Source organism: Nelumbo lutea, chromosome 3 (genome assembly GCF_056320005.1).
Source record: "Nelumbo lutea isolate HS-2025 chromosome 3, American lotus-T2T, whole genome shotgun sequence".
In the NCBI taxonomy this organism is placed as follows: Eukaryota; Viridiplantae; Streptophyta; class Magnoliopsida; order Proteales; family Nelumbonaceae; genus Nelumbo; species Nelumbo lutea.
The window spans coordinates 53,145,097-53,165,552 of record NC_142686.1 but is presented as its reverse complement, the minus strand read 5'-3'; the positions used below and the strand labels follow the sequence as shown (position 1 = coordinate 53,165,552).

Here is a 20,456-nt window from a genome sequence, read left to right as displayed (position 1 = left end):
TAATAAATTGATGATAAAAACTAAGATATTAATTATTAAATAATAATAATAAAATAATAATTATATATTCATAAAAATATTAATAAAGTAGTAATAAAATAATAAATAGACTAATACAAAATTGAAAAGTTTGATTCCAATTCCAACTCCAAATGAACCAAGCAACAACAATCAGAATCCGAATCCAGTTCTGATGCCCAACTGAACCAAACAGGCGTCAAGAATAGGTGATTCCAATTTTGATTCCTGGGGATTTTAATTCCAATTTTCAATTCTGATCTTGTCTGTGAACCAAACAAATCCACAGAAACACTGGTGTGTTCACTCTTGATAGGTCCTACAGCCAGGTGTTCAAGATTGTGTGTAATTCATCCTATTCCCTCTAAATGTTAGATTACCGGGTACAACTAGGCAACTAATTAGTGCCTTCATCTTGCAACTAGTTGTATGGGCCCTGTTTGTGATAGGATATGGTGTAGGTTCTTGGATTGTTGGGTGCGGCCTGGCACGGACATCTGGGGGATAGGTAGGGGTGGATTTGAGCCGAGCCGAATGTATAGCTATTCGAACTCGGTTCACCAATAAAGTATGAGGCTCAAGCTCGAGAGAGGCTTGAGCTCTAGTTCGACTTGAGTCAAAAGCTCGTATGCTTAGTGATTTAAATGGTGTGCCTAGGCGCATAGGCGAGGTACATTTTAGGGTAGGTGCCTCGCCCAGGTTCTAGGCGCAACACTTTCAAAAGGCACACGCCTGGTGCACCTAGGTGTGTGCCTGATGGGCCTTGTACCTTAGCCCAAGCGTGTTCCTTTTGAAAATTTTACGTTCTTTTTGCTTTTTTTGAACCTAGAGGCTGGGTCCGGGGGCGGACCACGCCCCTCAAGGCAAGCCCAAACTAGCCCATGTTAGTGTCTTAAATTCTTAATTTTCACAAAAAAATAATGATTGTATTTTTTTAATTGCCTTTTAAGAAGATATTTTACTAAGATGAATGAATGAACAACATTAGCAAATAGGGGGTTCTCGTAAAATAAGGAATGTAATATGTTTTACATTCCATTAGCTACTTGAAGTAATGCAATTGAGGAAAAAAAGAGATTGTGGGTTTTACATGCGTGAAAATGTTTTATATGTTTGATTTTATTTTTAAATTTTCATTTGAATACACTATACATGTTATGTTTATGCATTTTAGTTTTAGATAATAGGTTTTTAAAACATTAATTTTAAAATTTAAGTTTATATTTTTATTAACATCATGTTTAATATTTTTTTTTGCATTTTTTTTGCATTTTTTGACTATTTTTTTTTCATTTGTTTTTTTTTTGTATTTTTGCGCCTTGCTTCAAAAAGGCACGCCACTCACCTTGCACCTTGGGCACAAATTGGCACTTGCATCTTTTTTTGCGCCTTGCACTTTTAAAACATGATACGTTTGAGCTCGGCTCGTCTGTGAACCAAATGTTTTATAAAAATTAAAATTTATACATATAAAATATTATTTTTTATTTAACATTATAAAAATTAAGAATTATAAAATGTAGTTATCACTATTATATATAAAAAATAAAATACCATGTTTAACATTTTTATTTTTAATTTATGTATATATATTATTTTTTATATGTATAATACGCACACACACATGTATACATATATATATGTATGTACACACACACCACACACACATTGTAAAAGCTCGATAAGGCTCGCGAGCCTCGCTAATTGAGCTTTATTAGGCTCGAGCTTGGCTTGATTAGCAAACGAGCCTATTATTGGGCTTGAACTCGGTTTAGACTGAGCCAAACCGAGCTTTTTATGAGCCGAGCTCGAATAGCTCGTGAAAAGCTTGGTTTGTGGCCACCCCTAGGGATGGGATTGCATTGACCCTGCCCTTTTAGGTGTTTAGGCTAGTTTGTATGTTTACAATGGCCTTTTGTTTGTTTGGAAAGGAAACAATTGGAGACTGTTTGAGAATTTGGAAGGGCCATGGTGGTTTCTTTGTATGTCAGTGGTCTCTTGATGTATTGGATCATCATCATCATCATATGGGGTCTGCACTTGAGTCCTGTTTCACCATTCTGTTCTGTTTGTTGTTAAATTATGGGCACTTAAGGGTCCGTTTGGTTCGCAGTTGGAATTGGAACCAAAATCATTCGGAATTGGAATCAGAATGGTCTATTCCCATAGTCTATTTGGTTCAGACAGGAATGGGAATGAGAGTTGGAATAAGCAGGAATGAGATTTCATTCCCAAGGGAGGGGCAGGGAATGGCCATTCCCTCAAATGGGGGAATGCCATTCCAGTAGGAATGGGAGTGGGATTCTGATTCAACCAAACAGTTGGAATCAGAATAACCAAACGGGGCCTACATCATTTCTAACTACTTCGACTCAGGTCACTTTTGGTCTACCCTAGCCCTTCTAGCCCCTTCAACTCTTGATGGATTGGTTGGATACTTCCTCTAAATGAGTTAAAGGGATTAAAATATAGGTTTTGTTTATAGTTGGTTTAATGTGTTGAATGTTGTGGAAGGTAAAATTCATTTTTTGCTCTGGGCCTGTTTTGCATATCTCTCATGCAAACATTTTATACATTAATAAAATTGATTGATTATTCATATGAAGATGCTACCATCTCATCTAAAATGGATTAGCAGAAAGAATTGTGTTAAAAATATTATATAAAAGAATTGATGTGCAATTTGATTAAAGTTGCAGAAAGTAAAGAATATGTAATACCTTTGTGGACCTTAATGACAACACCTTCGACCCAGCTTTGGAGAAGGCTATTCTGTATGCTGTTGGAAATACACTAGTATGTGATGATCTAGATGAAGCTAAGGTTCTTAGCTGGAGCGGGGAGAGGTACAAAGGTAAATGCTTATCTAATATGCATGGGGATTTTATGTTTATATCTTTTTTTTACAAATCAGTCAAAGCGACTGTTTTGATTGTATTCAGTTGTAACTGTTGATGGCATTCTCCTTTCAAAGTCGGGAACTATGACTGGTGGTACTAGTGGCGGAATGGAAGCAAGGTCAAAACAGTGGGATGATAAGAAAATTGAAGGTTTGTGTTGTGGCTCTTTTTTAGCCCTTTATTGTAATCAAATAAGTGTTAACTTTTTTCTTTTTCACAGGTCTTAAGAAAAACAAAGAACGATATGAGTCGGAAATGGAAGAGCTTGGATCAATAAGGGAGATGCAGATGAAAGAGTCTGAAGCATTTGGAAAAATCAGTGGACTTGAAAAGAAAATTCATTATTCAAAGATTGAGAGGGTAAATTAAATTCTTTTATCGGCCTGCAATTCTTTTTTAACTTGCATGCTTTTAGATAATTGGAGATAGCTAACTTGCATTCATGGTGAACTTATTAATTTCAATTGTAATTCCGTTGTGATCACTTTCTTATTATAGTGCTTTTAACTTGTTGAGCATTTAAATTCTACAACTTAGAGTATCTCCTTTTTCGGGACTTTAGTTTGGAAGGGATGTATATCTTACTAGATTACCAAATGCCAATTTGTTGTAGAAACCTGAATTTAAAGTGCTTCAACAGGGAAAGGATGCAACTGAGCTAAGAATAGGTGCCAAGTCCATAAATCAAGGATGTTACCCTTCAGATGAAACCACTTCAGTAGGTTATTTTTTAAAGGCGGAACTTTGTACTTGAGAGTTGAAAGTCAAATGAATCCACTGCTACTACTACACTTGTGGCTTTGTTAGTGTTACTGCTGCTACTACTACTACTACTACTACTACTACTACTACTACTACTATTATTATCGTTATGTTGGTGTTTTTTTGAATCCTCGTTTGTAAAAGCTAAAATGCTATATAGCACTGTGGATATTGATATCCTTTACAATTTTTTGTATACATTCTGGATTCTGCAATTAATGCAGTTTATGAACTGCTTTTTTTACTTATAAAATCTTTAGTGCAGGACAATATCCAGGAGAAGCTTTTGAAATTGAAGCAGGAAAAGCTAAATATCAAAGAAGAAATTAATCATATCGAGCCTGAGCTTCACAAAGTGGGACTGAATAACTGGTGTTTATACTTTATGTTACGGAATTCATATACATATTAGGTGGATACTAGTTGACATCATGGGTTTGTTCTGTTGGCAGTTAAAAAGCCTAATTGCTAAAAGGAAGACAGAAATTGGGAAGCTTGAGAAGAGGATTAATGAGATTGTGGACCGCATATACAAGAAATTCAGTGAGTCTGTTGGAGTAAAAAACATTCGTGAATATGAAGAAAACCAGCTCAAGGCTGCACAACAGATGGCCGAACAAAGGCTTAGCCTCAGTAACCAGATGTCAAAATTGAAATACCAGTAAGTTTTGGTTTTTCTCAATCAGTTCTTTTACCTTTTGCAGTTTACTTGATCATGTTTTTTAGGTGCAGGCACAAAAATGATCATTTGTGCTGATATTTTGGAATTCTCTCACATGGCATGGATGTTTAATAATTTTTGCTTTTTTGATCAGTAACACTAACTTTATTAATGATAAGAAGAATGTATAAGCTGTAAAATAGGTGCCAAATACATGCACACCACTCCACCCTTGGTAGCCCCAGCTACTGTCCCAAGTACATAATTTTCTATGCAATTTAATCCCTTGGACCTTCATTGACCACCCCCAGTACATGTCTGTTCTGTTTACCCCATACTTTTCTATCCTGCCCGGCAAGCTGTTTCCTTCCCTTCGGATCCATCAGATCTGAACCCTCAACTCCCTTATCAGGTTCTTGATCTCTCTTAGTAAATTTCTTGACCTCCATTGTTCTTGAATTTCATTCAACAGACAGTTCACTGTAATGTAGAATCACCTACTGAGAGATTGCTGAGATGGAGTGATCCTGTCAGCCTTAATCCATACAGGAATACTATCATTTCTGCTTTCAATATCTCTCCCTGTCCTATTGGGCCTGAGTATAGTGCTAGTCTGTCTTGCTGCATCCCTTGTATAACTGCACCAGTGCCTGCTCTCCTTGTACTTCTCTTTCTACTTCCATCAAAATAACTTCCACTTTTTGGAGTTGCCTTTTCTGTTTTGGAAAGCATAACTATTGTGAAAGTGTTTGTAACATCTTTGCAATGGGATCCTTTGCCTGTGAAAGCATTTTGTTTCTGCTTCTGGGTGGAAGTTGTTGAGGAAACTTGATATTTGCAACTTTCCTATTACAGATGCTTGATAAATTCTCATTGCTTTACTCGGTGTATATTTAATTTGATTTGCTATCTGGTGCCTTGTAAAGAGCAAGTTTGACTTTCTTTGGGCCATTGTGATATTTCTGGTTTGCAAACACTAAATTGTTCAACTTCCATTTTTTGTTGAATAAGGACAATTCTTTTCTAAATGAAGGATTGGGAAATAATGAACCTTTGGAAAAGCGGTACATGATATTAGTAAAACTCAAAGTTGAAAATGTCTGAATGTATAGAAGATATCTATATGGCTCATTAGCTCATCTTGCATGGTAGTTTATATATATATATATATATATATATATATATATATATATATAATTTTATTTACCAATTCTGTGGCTTTGGTTTATGTTGTATTTGTGGGTGTAATGTTGCACTAAATGGTGATTGTATTGCTAGTATAGTATTGCAACTTTAGATTTTTCTCTTTTAATGCTTTTCTAAACAACTTACTTCAGCATACGTTAGTGTATTTTTAAGCAATTAAAGAAAGGAAACTTACTGGGCTTCTAATGTTATATGCTTGAACACATAGACTAGGTTTATTTTTCATCTTATTTGCACCCAATTGTCTTGTCCAAATGGTTTGTTTTCTCTGTATCTTTAATCTTCTTTAATTATTTTGTTGGGAAACCATGCTTTTGTCAGAAGAGCTAAACACAAACTTCTGACAGATACTTGGCAAAAGAATTGAAAACAAGCTTCCATTGGGTTCTTAGATCTGCCAACAGTTTGGCAGATGGCTTAGTAAAGCAAGGAGTAGCCAGAACTCAACTTTTTTGATTGGCAGGGGCTAGGCCAGATATTGTGGTGCCTAGGCATTTCTATGTAACAATCTTATTCTTTGTATCAATAAATAAAGTTTCAGTTACAGAGAAAAAATCCATGCTTTTGTCAGGTTAGAGTATGAACAAAAACGGGACATGGAGTCACCGATCATGAAACTGGAATCTTCTCTTGATGCTTTAGACAAAGAGTTGAAACATGTACAGAAGAAAGATGCAGAAGCCAGACTAGTGACGGAGAAAGCTACAACTGAGATAGATGAGTTGAAGAAAAAAGTTCAGGGTACAGTTCCAGTTCATTTTCTTTCAATATCACAGTGTAGGGACGGTTTGTTTGTTCCCAGGGAAGTAGGATTATATTGGTTGTACCTGTTTTCTGTTTTCATTTATAGACTCTGTCATTTTATTTTAATGAGATGTTGTTTTGTTTGAAACCATAATGGTGAAGCTATTTCTTTCTTGCCATACAGAGTGGAAGTCTAACTCAGATGACTGTGAGAAGACCATCCAAGAATTGAAGAAGCAATCTTCTAGTGTTGCAGCAAGTGTAGGAAAACTGAGCCGTCAAATAAATTCCAAGGTAAGATCAGAAGGCTGATGTTCTACTTCACTATTATTGTAAACAAACATTAATCTTTGAATATTCATGGGCTTAAGAGTATGTTTTGCATTACAGGAGGCACAAATTGAACAGCTAAGATCATGGCAGCAAGAGATACTGGAGAAATGTGAATTGGAGCAGATAAAACTTCCAACTTGCTCTGATCCAATGGAAACAGAAGAACCATCACAGGATCTGGTTTTTGATTACAATCAGCTTAACAGATCCTTTTTGCAGGACATGAGACCCTCTGAGAGGGAAAAACTTGAGGTGGAATTCAAGCAAAAGATAGATTCTTTGATATCAGAAATTGAAAGAACAGCTCCCAATACAAAGGCAGTGGAGCAGTATGAGTCCCTACAGAAGAAAGAGAGGGCCGTAATTGAAGAGTTTGAAGCAGCCAGGAAGGAGGAAAAAGAGATAACTGATAAGTACAATGCAGTAAAGCAAAAGAGGTATAATTCTGAGTTTGAACTGGTTCTGTATTCATCACTTACCATTAATAGCTTTATTTATTATAGAAGAGAAATCTGTACAAGAGGTATGTGCCTAGAACCTCTTAGAAATATAGGCCATCTCCTGCTGCCTACCACTGATTACATCATATATTCTTTTAACTTCATCAAACAGTTCCTAGGGGAAGATAATTCCCCAGTACAAATGTACATTTTGTACTCCTTGTTAATTAGCTCATCAGTTAGCCTATTTGTTGATTGTTGAACCTAAGGATGTTCTTGCTTGTCCTGCCAAGTGTGTTCTCTTATGATGCTTCTGTACTGCCTGGTGCCAATGCCCCAAGTTGATCTTTTGGTGCCACCCTACAACTACCTTTGAATCACCTTCTACCAACAGATTACTATAGTACAGAGATCTTTCCAACCTTAATCCATGTAACAATGCCAATAGTTCAGCCCTTGTTAATTCCCCCACATCAATAGGTTCACAGTATATGGCTAATGAGTCACCATTGCAATTTCTGAGACATTATCAGTGCAGGTAATGAGTTTCAGGAGCTGATTGATGGTCTTGTCTTTGCTACCATTTATAACCACCTCTTAAATAACAAGAAGTTTGCAGTAACTTTGTCAGCTAGGTCATACTTTCAATAATTTGGACCTTTTTTTCTTTATTACTGTTTTCCTTTCATAATTCCAGACTGGATTGATTTCTCTTCTGCATGATTGTTGGTATATTATTTTGGACTTGCAATATTACCACTCCCCACTGGAATCTTTTGTTTCTCATTTTATCATCAACTTGTTTTGGTTTTTAGTTTACCAGGGGTGTTTATTCAAACTCCTAGGTATTCCCATATTCACCACATTTTTTGATTCCATCCATGGACTTAGCTTATACTTATACTTCATATTGGATTTGAATCAGGGTATATCCGAATCCAATCCGCAACTATGAACAACAGATTTGATCCGATCCAAAGACCCAATCGGATCCGATCCGAAGATTTGAATTCGAATCCAATGAGGAAGTTGGATATTCGGATCTGATTTAATTTAAAAAAAATTAATAAATTATTAAAAGAAAAATAAAATATAACAATTTAAATAAAGAAAAATTAAAAAATACAAGTATCTTTTCAACTATTTTCATCATATATATGCATGTTTTTTATAAAAAATAAATAAATAACATATATATGTGTTATATATATTTATCTAAATAAATAAATAACATATATATATTTACATGGATGTTATTTTGTCTTGCTCCTGGTGGAGATTGTAATCCCGGCTGCTCTTCAGACTGCCTTCTTGGGTCTGAATTGCAGTTTGTCTTTGTTTCTCTGTGTTGAATAAAATTACATTACCTTTAAAAAAAAAAACATATATATATATATATATATATTTTTTTTTTTTTGATAGGAAACAATAACTTTCATTAGTTAAAAACCAGAAGTGCAATTGTCACCTACTAAAGTGAAAGGTGACCCCTGAACAAAAAACAACTTACAACACTGCCCAAAACAAAACCTCCCGATTCACCCCTTGCTTTGCTAGGTTGTCAACTAAAGCATTTTCTGGCTTCCTAGTCCAATAAACTTGTGCACTCAGCTCCCTTGTGAGGCTCAATAATTCCCTTACAGGTTGTCTAAGGTACCATGTTCCCAAACTATTTGATTGCAGCCAACCTAGTACTAATTTTGAATCTCCCTCTACTTCTAGCTTTTGAAAGCCTAATTGCTTGGCCAATCTGAGCCCCTTGGAGGAGAGCCAACACTTCAGCTCTAAGCGAGTCCCCCAAACCTATTGGACTAGAATACATAGCCAGGATTTTTCCTCCTGCATCTCTAAACACACCCCCTATATATATCGGATCATATCCTCTTGGATCGGATAGGGGGTGATCCAAATTCGACCCGATTTCTGATCGGATCCTATTATCTGATCCGATCCAATCTAAAGATCCGAAATGGGGATATCCGAATCCGACAAAATAGGGTCGAACTTCGAATTGGATTGGATCATGATTCGATCCATTTGCACCCCTAGACTATAGTTGACAATTTATAGTTCTTGTTAAACATTAGCCGTTTTACCTACCTGTCATAGTTAAAAGTTCACCTCTAAATTATGTTCGGTTTTGAGTCACTTTATCAAACATTGTTAACTTGCCAAAGTCTGTTATTGGCATAAATGACTTGGGGGCCATTCCTAGATTTTCCTTTGATGTTGTAAACATAGTTGTCAAGGTGCTTGTCTAGGCGACTAGGCACTTTTCAAAGTATGCCTCGCTCAAACGCTAGGAAAAACTATGTTAGGCGCAATGTTTTAAAACGTGGAGGCGTGATGTGAGGCGTTCCACTACCTAGAGGCATGAGGCGTAGTTCAGAACGCAAGAGGTGTAAGCCTCCCAAACACAAGGAGGCGTAAGCCTCCTTAAGAGGAGGGGGGTTAGGAGGAGGAAGGGGAGGAGGATGAAGAGGAAGGGGGGATTCCATTTTTTTTTCTTTATTTTTATTAAAAATCTTTTATATTAAGAAGAATAAAGATGCATAACATTAGTGAAAGGGGGGGGGTCTTGTCAAAGCGGATGATTTTTAATAAAAATCTTTTATATTAAGCCTTTTGTGAGTTCATCAACAAGCTGTTCCCTGATGAACTGCTTGTCATATTCAATGTGTTTTGCTTGGTCATGAAAAACATGGTTTTCAACTATGTTGGTTGCTGCTTCATTGTCAGAATAAAATGACATAGGGCTGCCCACAACAAACCCTAGATCTCCTAATAAGTTCTTAATCCATAGAATTTTTGCAACCCCATGTGCCATGGCCTTGTACTCTACTTCAGCACAAGATCTAGCATCGACATTTTGCTTTTTGCTTCTCCATGTTACCAAATTACCTCCTACAAAGGTCCAATTTCTACTGGTGGACTTCTTGTCATCAATAGACCCAGCCTAGTCTACATCATTGTACACCTCTGCTCTCATATACCATGTTTCATTACCAGTAAATCCTTCCTTGGGTGTTATTCAAGTACTTGTTATTCAAGTCCACCAGTAGAAATTGGACCTCCTACAAACATCCAATTTCTACTGGTGGACTTCTTGTCATCAATAGACCCAGCCTAGTCTACATCATTGTACGCCTCTACTCTCATATACCATGTTTCGTTACCAATAAATCCTTCATTGGGTGTTATTCAAGTACTTGAGTACTCTTTTTGTAGCCTCATGGTTGGAAGTGTTGGGCTCATGCATATCTTGACTGGGTGCCCCTACTACATAGTTTGTCTTGCTGAGTCATTGGCAGGTATAAAAAGTCTCCCTACTAGTCCTTGAAATTGCTTAGTGTCTAGTAAAATCTCAACATTGTCATTACGTAGTCTATGGTTCACCTCAATAGACATGTTTGTTGGCTTTGCCCCCAACATACTAGTATCTTGGAGAAAATTGAGAATATGTTTCCTTTGAGAAATAAAAATACCCTTATTTGAATGGGCAACCTCAATCCCAAGGAAGTAATGAAGTGGACCTAGATCCTTCCCTTCAAACCATGGCTAGGAAGTCCTTCAATTTTTGTATTTTAGAAATCTCAATTTGCAATGATAATAACATCATCTACATAAACTATTAGAACAACAGTTTTACTTTGGTCCCTCTTGACAAAGTATGGTCAGACTAGCATTGTTTGACCCTATCTGCTGAATTGCCATGTAAGAATATACTGAACCAAGCTCTAGGTGATTGCTTTAACCCATATAGAGATTTCCTTAGTCGGCATATGTTGAGGGCTTGAGAATAGGATCTCGTCACAGGTCGGTCCAGGGGAAAACCTCTTGTTTTCCCTTGTTCCTTCCTGTTCGTGATGAACCTATCTTGGCGCCTTTGGTGATTTGTCCAAGAGATCACCAACTCTCCTAACTCACTTGTTGACTGAATAATTTGATGATTTCATTCAATAAGGGTGTCTCCTTAAATAGGAGATTACAAGAGTCCTAATCTGAGGGAGTCTCCTTGTTGAATAGGGAGACTTCCAATTCTATCTTTCTAAGGATAAGATAAGCTAATCCTAATCTGATAACTTGCTAACAAGATAAGATAAGAGCAATAAAATAAGATAAGAACAAGCAAGATAAGCTAATCTAATTTGGATGAGACTGCTGCTGCTGAACTGGGTAGACTGAGAATCACTGAATCATTACTACTGCTGGCGGTGGGTCAGGTTTCTACTGCTACTGGCAGTGATGGTATGTCTTCCCGAGGAATGCGTCCATAACATTACTCTCCTCCTGGACTAAGAGCTTGTCCTCAAGCTCTAATTCCAGGTATGTGGCCTGGAACTCTGTCAATGGGATTCATGTGGCTTCGACCGATGGTAAGTTACACCATTCCACCAAGACTTCAAGAACTCCTCGATTGAAACGAGAGCAGAGGAGAGCTTTCGGTTGGGGGATCAGTTTGCCATCTTTCAGGGGTGGTAGGGGGGAATTTGGTCCGGAGGAACACTTGTAAATGGATTCAGTAAGGAGATGTGGAAGACATCATGAATCCGGCTGGTCGCTGGCAGTTCCAGCTAGTAGGCCACATTGCCAATCCGTCGTAGAACCTTGAAGGGCCCATAGAACTTAGGGGACAGCTTTGGGGAAGCCCTGTGGCGCAAGGAGCGTTGCCTGTAGGGCTGGAGCTTTAACCAAACAAATTGTCTTGGATCGAACGACAGTTCCCGGTGGTGCTTGTCATAGGTGAGCTTCATGCGGAGTTGGGCCTGCTGTAAGCGAAGGTGGACGTCGGCTAGGAGGGCGTCACGTTCTTGTAAGGAGTGATTAATTGCGTCCAAACAAGTAGAACCAGGCTCGTAGGACAACAAGCGGGGAGGGTCCCGACCATAAACGACGCAAAAGGGAGTCATGCCGAGGGAAGAATGGTAGGCTGTGTTGTAACAGTACTCGGCTCAAGGGAGCCAATCCACCCACCGTCGCAGTTGATCGCCGATGAAACAACGGAGGTACATTTCGATGGTGCGGTTGACCACCTCTGTCTAACCGTCGGTCTACAGCCGATAAGCTGAAGAGTAGGCCAGGGTGGTGCCGTGCAGCCGGAATAACTCCTTCCAGAAGGCACTGGTGAAAACCGGGTCCCTATCGCTGACAATGGATTCTGGTAACCCATGTAAGCGAAAAATATGTGCGAAGAAGGCGAGGGCAACTGAAGTGGCACTGTACGGGTTTGATAGAGGGATGAAGTCAGCGTATTTAGAGAAACGATCGACTACCACGAAGAGAACTGATTTGCCACCTACCTTGGGTAGTCCTTCAATGAAGTCCATGGAGATGTCGGCCCAGATCTGTGACGGAATGGAAAGGGGCTGAAGAAGGCCTACTGGGGTGTAGGTTTTCCCATTTATGCTATTGGCATGTGGAGCATTTTTGGACAAAATCTCGAATGGAAGTTTTCATACATTGCCAATGGAAATCAGTTCGGATGCGGTGTAGCGTTTTCTGAACGCCTTCATGGGTGGAGTTATGGATGCTGGTGATGATGGTGGAAATCAACGGGGAGTCGAACGGAAGATGGACTCGTCCCTTATATAGTACCGACCCATCTTGAAGCGACCAATTGGGGTCGGCAGTGCCTGACTAGATCTTCTGGACCAAGGGTGACCATTTCGGAGATTGTGGTGCTGCCTTCTTAATGTCGTCAAACAGAGAGATCCGGGGTTGGGAAATGCCATACAGAGTCATCACGTCTTCATCTCGCCTAGATAAGGCATCAGCTGCGCGATTGGAGGACCCCGCCTTGTACTCTACCCGGAAGTCGAACCCGAGCAGTTTGCTAACCCAATGCTGCTGAGGGGCAGTGGTGAGACGTTGCTCTAACATGTATTTGAGGCTGTAATGATCAGTTTTGATGATGAACAACCGCCCCCACAAATATGGTCTCTAGTGTTGGACGGCTTGGGCGAGGCCGATCAGTTCGCGCTTATAGGCTGGGAGCTTTAGATGCCGATCGGCCAGTCGGCGGCTGAAGAAAGCAATTGGGTGCCCTTGCTGCTGTAATACGACGCCGATACCTACTTCGGAAGCATCACACTCGACAGTAAACTCAGAGGGCGAAATTAGGTAACTGCAGGACCGGGGTGGAGGACAGGGCAGTCCTTAGCGCCAGAAAAGCTTCATCTGCTGTGTCGTCCCAGCGGAAGGAATTTTTCTTTAACAGGTTGGTTAACGGTGCTGCCAACAATCCATAGTTCTGAACAAATTTGCGGTAGTAACCCGTTAATCCAAGGAATCCGCGCAAGGCCTTGGCTGATTGAGGTTTGGGCCATTCTTTGATAGCCTGAATCTTGGAACCATCAACTGTCACACCCTACCCATGGATGACGTGGCCAAGATAAAGAACCTGTCGCTCCCCGAAGGAACACTTGGACCTTTTGAGGAATAATTTGTGTTGGCGCAGGAGCTCGAAAACTGATCGTTGATGATGCACATGCTCTACCCATGATTTGCTGTAAACGAGGATATCGTCAAAGAAAACTAAAACAAATTTGCCCAGATGGGCCTGAAATACCTCGTTCATTAATGACTTAAATGTGGATGGGGCATTGGAGAGGCTGAATGGCATGACCAACAATTCGAAGTGGCCATGGTGGGTGCGGAAGGCAGTCTTCTTCACGTCGCTAGAAGCCATGCGAACCTGGAAATACCCTGATCTGAGGTCCAACTTAGAGAAATACTGCACACCATGCAATTCGTCCAACAGTTCGTCCACAATGGGAATAAGGAACTTATCCTTGATCGTCTGGTCATTGAGTTCTCTATAGTCAACACAAAACCTCCACGTTCCATCCTGCTTTGCCACCAATAGAACCAGCGAAGAGAAGGGGGAGTGACTCTTGCGTATGATTCCTTGTTGCAACATCGCTGTACAGTGTCTTTCTATCTCATCCTTCTGTAGGTGAGGATAGCGATAAGGCCGAACAACGACTGGCGATGACCCTACCACTAAAGGGATGCGATGGTCGCAAGCTCGGGGAGGAGGGAGTCCCTTGGGTTCCTGGAATAAATTTGAAAACTCGGCGAGGAGTTTTTCCATAGCTGCCATTTCTGTTTGAAGAGTATGGACCTGTGGTCTCTTTTCTTTAACCCTGCAACCGTTCCATGAAACTTGTTTCCCATTTAGGTGAAATGTCATTGTGAGTGCACTGAAGTCCCATAAAATCGGCCCTAAGGGATTAACCACTTGACCCCAAGGACAATATCGAACCCATCCAATGAGAGTACAAATAAATCAACGAGAATTAGTTCAGAATTGACCTGTATCGGGACGTCCTTACAAATCCCTGAACTGTGAACTTTTTCACCGTTTGCGACGGCTACCTGTAGCCGTGGCCGGAGTTCCATTGGTAGTTTTAACTGCAGGGCGGCATGTTCACTTATGAAGTTGTGTGTGCTCCCTGAATCGACGAGAATGCGCACCGACTGACCTGCGATCTGTGCCTGTAACTGCATGGTCTTAGAGGTTTTAATACCGATGATCGCATGGAGAGAGATCTCTGGCTTGAATGTGGCGGGATCCCCTTTCTCCTCCTCTTGCTCATCGATGAGAAGGCAAAAAAGCCTCTTGCATCTATGTCCTGCCGAGTAGAGGTCATCACAGTTGAAACATTGACCTCTCGCTCGACGTTCTACCATTTCTGCTCTGGTCAAACGCTTGATGGGAGGAGTGGCCATGTTACTGCCTGTACTTGTCATTGCTCTAGAGGTGGTGGTCATGTGAGGTTTCAGTTACCGGCTGGTAGCCGAAGAGAGGGTCGTTGCTGTTGATCTTGGGGGCACCCACTAGTTCGGTGGACGACCCACGTTAAAAATTCCGCGGCTGAGCTGCAGCTTGCGCTCAAATGCGCGGGCTAAGTTCATGGCTGTGACCAAATTTGGGGGATTCTGCATTTCGACATCCACTCACAGGGGTTCTGCTAGCCCTGCTGTGAACATATCCACTTGCTGGTCGGGTCGCATGGAGGATGCCCTCGCAAGGAGGGTTTGGAACTGTCGCTGGTATTCAACAACTGTTCCTGTCTGTTTAAGGTTAATTAGCTCGCCCAGCGGGTTGCTGGTCAGTGGGGGTCCGAATCGAAGAAGGCAATAGGATTTAAATTGGGGCTAACTGAGCCCGGGTTCTTCTTGCTCTAATCGATAAAACCAAAGTTGTGCTTCTTCTGTTAAATGAAAGGCGGCTAGGCTTACCTTATCCTGGTCATTTGTCTGTTGATTCCGGAATGTATGACGGGAACTCCAGCCTGCTGTACTTGAGGACAACGGCTGCTCCATGGCTAACGGACTGCTGTTCGCCGGAAGACTTCGGCAGATCTGGTTGGCGGTCGTTAGTGGCTGTCCCTCCTTCAGAGTTCCTTTCCCTGCTAGAAAGGGCACCTCCATCAGACGTCGCAGTTCCCTCACTTCGCCTTTGATCTCACGAACTTCGGAGCTGGTCTCCACAAGTTGGTGCTCGAGGTCGTGGACCTTGGATGGTAGCTGTTCCAGATCTCCCATGACGCCTTGCTCTGATACCAAGTTGTTGAGGGCCCGAGATTAGGATCTCGTCACGGGTCGGTCCACGGGGAAAACCTCCTGTTCGTGATGAACCTATTATGGCGCCTTTGGTGATTTGTCCAAGAGATCACCAACTCTCCTAACTCACTTGTCGACTGAATAATTTGATGATTTCATTCAATAAGGGTGTCTCCTTAAATAGGAGATTACAAGAGTCCTAATCTGAGGGAGTCTCCTTGTTGAATAGGGAGACTTCCAGTTCTATCTTGCTAAGGATAAGATAAGCTAATCCTAATCTGATAACTTACTAACAAGATAAGATAAGAGCAATAAAATAAGATAAGAACAAGAAGATAAGAACAAGCAAGATAAGCTAATCTAATCTGGATGAGACTGCTGCTGCTGAACTGGGTAGACTGAGAATCACTGAATCATTACTGCTGCTGGCGGTGGGTCAGGTTTCTGCTGTTGCCGGCAGCGATGGTATGTCTTCCCAAGGAATGCGTCCATAACAGCATACCCTGTGCTGACTTCCCTTGACCTGAAATTGAAGAGGTTGGATTATATATACTCAATCTTCCAAATCTCCATTCAAGAAGGCATTCTTGATGTCTAATTGATGGAGATTCCAATCTAGATTAGCAACCAATGATATTAGAACTCTAATAGAATTTATCTTAGCCATTGGAGTAAAGGTTTCAACATAATATACTTCATACACCTATGTATATCCCTTGGCAACTAGCTTGGCCTTATACCTCTCCACTGTCCTAGTTGTTTGATGCTCCAATAAGAATACCCATTTACATCCCCTTGGCTCCTTACCTTTAGGAAGATCAACAAGTTTCCAAGTATTGTTTTTGTGAAGAGCTCTTATTTCTTCTCTCATTGCATTTTCCCATTCAGGAAACATTAAAGCCTCTACAAGGTATAAAATGAAGGGGAAACACTATCGTAAGGCATTTAGTGAGCAATGGGATGCGTGGTGGTACAAGATTGGCACCCTTACATTTAGCAATAGGAACGTCAAGATCATCAACTGGAACATCAACACCAATGGGTTCGGGAATATCAAAGGGAACAAGTATACCTGATTGGGAAGGAATTATCTCTAGTGAACTTGATGATGTTGGTTGCACAATCTCAGTTCTCTACATCTGTTGAACTTTGTTGGACCTGCTGAACTTGCCTATTCTCTAGGCTAGCACTTGTCTGTCCTTGAGGAGAGCCAGGGAACAAAGACTGGCTCTCAAAGAATGACAGATCCATCCTTGGAGACTAAATACTTTTGGACACCGGGTCAAAGCATTTATACCTCTTCTAAGACGAAGGATAGCCAAGGAAGACAAAGAAAATCTTTTGGATCCAGTTTTTCACAAGAGGGAGATAATGGACAAATCAATGATAACCAAAGACATAAAGGGGTGCGGAAAACGGGTACTGAGGGAACATCTGATGTGGGGCCCTATCTTGCAATATTTGGGAGGGCATACAAGAACAACATCAATCCAAAGCCACTTTGGAACAGTCATGTGTAACATCAACCCTTGGTCTATCTCAAGTAGATGTCAGTTCTTTCTCTTTGCAACACCATTTTGTTGTGGTGTTCTAGCACAAGAACTCTAGTGGAGAGAATCACATGAAACAAAATAAAAAATCATTAAAATCACTGTGGAAATATTAGATTGAAAAATTTGGATCTCAACATGAAATTGTGTGAAAATCATATGTAGAAAATCTTTAACAAGTTTTGGAACTTCTTCTCTACAATGGATAGGATATATCCAAGTATATCTGGAGAAGTCATCAATAAAACTGATAAGGTACTTATAACCACCCTTATAAGTCATAGATGTGGACCCCAAAATATTAGACTAAACAATATAAAAAGGAAAAAATTGCTCTTTTATTATTTGAATGAAATAGTTCTACTATGTTTGCTTAGTTGGCATGTCTGGCATTGTAAAGAAGGATTAGAAATAGATTTAAACAACTTTGGAAATAATATTTTCAAGCACTCAAAAGACAAGTGACCAATATGGTTGTGCTACAAATAAACTTGACTTTTATTGGATCGACTCCTGGAACTACTGGACTTAGATGCTACAACATTAGCTTTATTCAAAGATTGACCAATCTTCTTGGAGGTCAAATCTTGGAACACATTTTCAAAGATTTTGTGATACTACTGATAGACAACATGAAGGACATTAGTAAGGGCTGGGCCATGGGGAAGAGATAATCCTTGACCAGCAATGGTTGAAAAAGTCCCATATGCTAGTCTTACTTCATCCCTAACATTAGCAAAAAGACTATTGAATGGAAAAGATTAGACTCACCAGTCATATGATTAGAAGCCCTTAAGTCAATAATCCAAGGGGATTTAGTAGCATGGGTGGGCACATGGAAAGCAGAGGCAATGTTACATAATGTAGATGCAAAAGAGGTAGGAGTAGAAGCCACACCATCCATCTGATGAAGTGCTCTACTGTAGAACTCCAGATGTTGTCTGAAGTAGCCAATCCCAGATGTTCTCCTTTTGTCTGCCTTAGCGCTTCTAGCCTTTTCAACCTGCAACAGATCGCTTCTTGAGGGTGCTGTAGATGGTCTTCTATGCATGCAATTTTAGTCTACTTTCTCTCATTTTATCACCTATTAGAGCTACTTCTAGGTTCCTTCGAATGACCTCCTCACTACTTTCTTGAATGCCCAGCATTCTCTCCATACAGCATTGCTGGCCCTCACTATTCTTTTATAGAAATTTCCTTTTGTTAATTGTCGTTAACAGATCAATATAGATAGCTTTGTCTATGTAGTTAGTTTCCTCTAGTTTATATGAACTGAAATTATTTCGGGAACATATATTTTAATACAGGAGGGCAGATGAGGTTTATGCCTAGGAGTCTGCTGGGATCAGTTTGTCTTAAATTCTTTTTGCCTGAAATGTCTACAAAAATTTTAGTATTGCTATTGATTTATTATTGAAATTAAGGAATATGTTTTGGTTGATGCAGGTATGAGTTGTTCATGGATGCTTTCAACCATATCTCCAGTAATATTGACAAGATTTATAAGCAACTCACGAAAAGCAACACACTCCCGCTGGGTGGAACAGCATATCTGAACCTAGAAAATGAGGATGACCCTTACTTACATGGCATCAAGTACACTGCAATGCCCCCAACAAAGCGATTCCGTGACATGGAACAACTATCTGGTGGGGAGAAGACTGTTGCAGCACTTGCGTTGCTCTTCTCTATTCATAGGTACACTTCTCAGAGAATGAAAACACAAAATGATCTACGGTATAACAGGATACTCTGGCTTGTAACTTACACAACTTCTATCTCCCCTTATTGGCTCTCTGAGTCCTACACGGACTAATAGGAAAATCTAAGCCAACTGCCTTCTCTGTTAGCTTGTGTATATGTACCACCGTCACAGTGGAACCACATTCCGTCATGAAAAATTGCCATATTTCCAGGAGCTTACAGATGATCTTTGTCAACTTTTCAGTTACCGGCCTTCTCCATTCTTCATATTGGATGAAGTTGATGCTGCATTAGATAATTTGAATGTTGCCAAGGTTGCTGGATTCATTAGGTCAAAATCTTGTGATGGAGCTAGGGGTAATCAAGATTCTGATGGTGGCAGTGGTTTTCAGAGTATTGTTATCTCACTGAAGGATAGCTTTTATGACAAGGCTGAAGCATTAGTTGGAGTCTACAGGGATTCAGAGAGAAGGTGATCCATTTCTTTTTCCTTATTTTTCGTGATAGCTTGCAACTGCAATGGAATTTGCAACTTAATGGTTGCAGTGCAGTAAGTTTACAAGGTTTAGCTGTGCTAAAGGTCACTTACTGATGCTTTAATGTTTACAGCTGCTCAAGAACATTGACATTTGACCTGACCAAGTACCGGGAGTCATGAAACCATTGGTGAAGGCTGCGGTAGGTTGTAAAAATTGTTGCAGTGAAGTAAGTCAAATGCTTGAGTCCTCATAATCAATTGTTTCTGTAAATATCTTCTGTGAATTGTATGTTAAGAAGCTACTTTGTCAATAGGATATTGAAACAGTAGTGTAAAATCATCAAGCTACAACTAGGTACTCCCCCTTTTTTTTTCTTTTAATCTAATCATTAAATTATATGGTCTGTACTTTACTCTCCGCGTCCAGAACTCCAAGAAGACTGGCAGTGATGTTGCCAAAATGTTACTTTGAAATGTTCTAGGCTGAACTGAATTGACTGATCCTGCTCCCATCAGTTGCCACGCGTTTGACACAAATGTTGGTGATTATCTTTCATTTCTTAATCTGGTATCCCCTTTATGAATGTAATCAGCCCTTTTACAGTTTTACCCAAATACTGGCATATCGCCCCATACGTTACTAGCAAAGTTGGCAATCAGTCTGCGTCGTGTAAAGTCGCATGCTTGTAAAAAGAAGCTTCCGGAGCTGGATTGAGGCCATCTTTGGAATTGCTTAAGTTAAAAAATAAGTGCTTAAAAACAAGTATTTATTCAAATAAATTCTTATTTGCATTTGGCAATCAACTTTTTAAGTGTTTATTTTTTAAAATAAGCACTTATTTTATATTGGGTGTTTGGTTGTCTTTTTTTTAATGAGTACTTGGATAAATTACAGATGGGTACCCTATACTTTGGGGACAGTGTCAGATAGGTACCTTGGACTTTCAAGTGTAATACTTGAGTACCCTGAACTCTCAAAAATAGACACTTGGGTCCATCTCGATAGTATTTTGTCAATTAAACATTACATAATGTAAAAAATACCCTTTATCATTCATAGGTAGTAGAACGTCTCCCCACGATGACGTTCTC

At 39.9% G+C, this 20,456-nt stretch overlaps 1 protein-coding gene across 1 annotated transcript in view; it reads left to right on the top strand.

Annotated features, from left to right (window-relative positions):
- The window catches only part of TTN8 (Structural maintenance of chromosomes (SMC) family protein), a 40,314-nt gene extending 20,386 nt beyond the window's left edge, over nt 1–19,928 (top strand). The window contains exons 8-18 of the mRNA XM_088977549.1: nt 2,763–2,872; nt 2,961–3,068; nt 3,139–3,278; nt 3,946–4,035; nt 4,133–4,341; nt 6,119–6,288; nt 6,476–6,585; nt 6,682–7,061; nt 18,629–18,880; nt 19,131–19,358; nt 19,496–19,928. Coding sequence (XP_088833675.1) covers nt 2,763–2,872; nt 2,961–3,068; nt 3,139–3,278; nt 3,946–4,035; nt 4,133–4,341; nt 6,119–6,288; nt 6,476–6,585; nt 6,682–7,061; nt 18,629–18,880; nt 19,131–19,358; nt 19,496–19,544 — 1,846 coding nt within the window. The 3' untranslated portion in view covers nt 19,545–19,928. The remainder of the gene's footprint in view (nt 1–2,762; nt 2,873–2,960; nt 3,069–3,138; nt 3,279–3,945; nt 4,036–4,132; nt 4,342–6,118; nt 6,289–6,475; nt 6,586–6,681; nt 7,062–18,628; nt 18,881–19,130; nt 19,359–19,495) is intronic.
- Nucleotides 19,929–20,456: the final 528 nt, after the last annotated feature.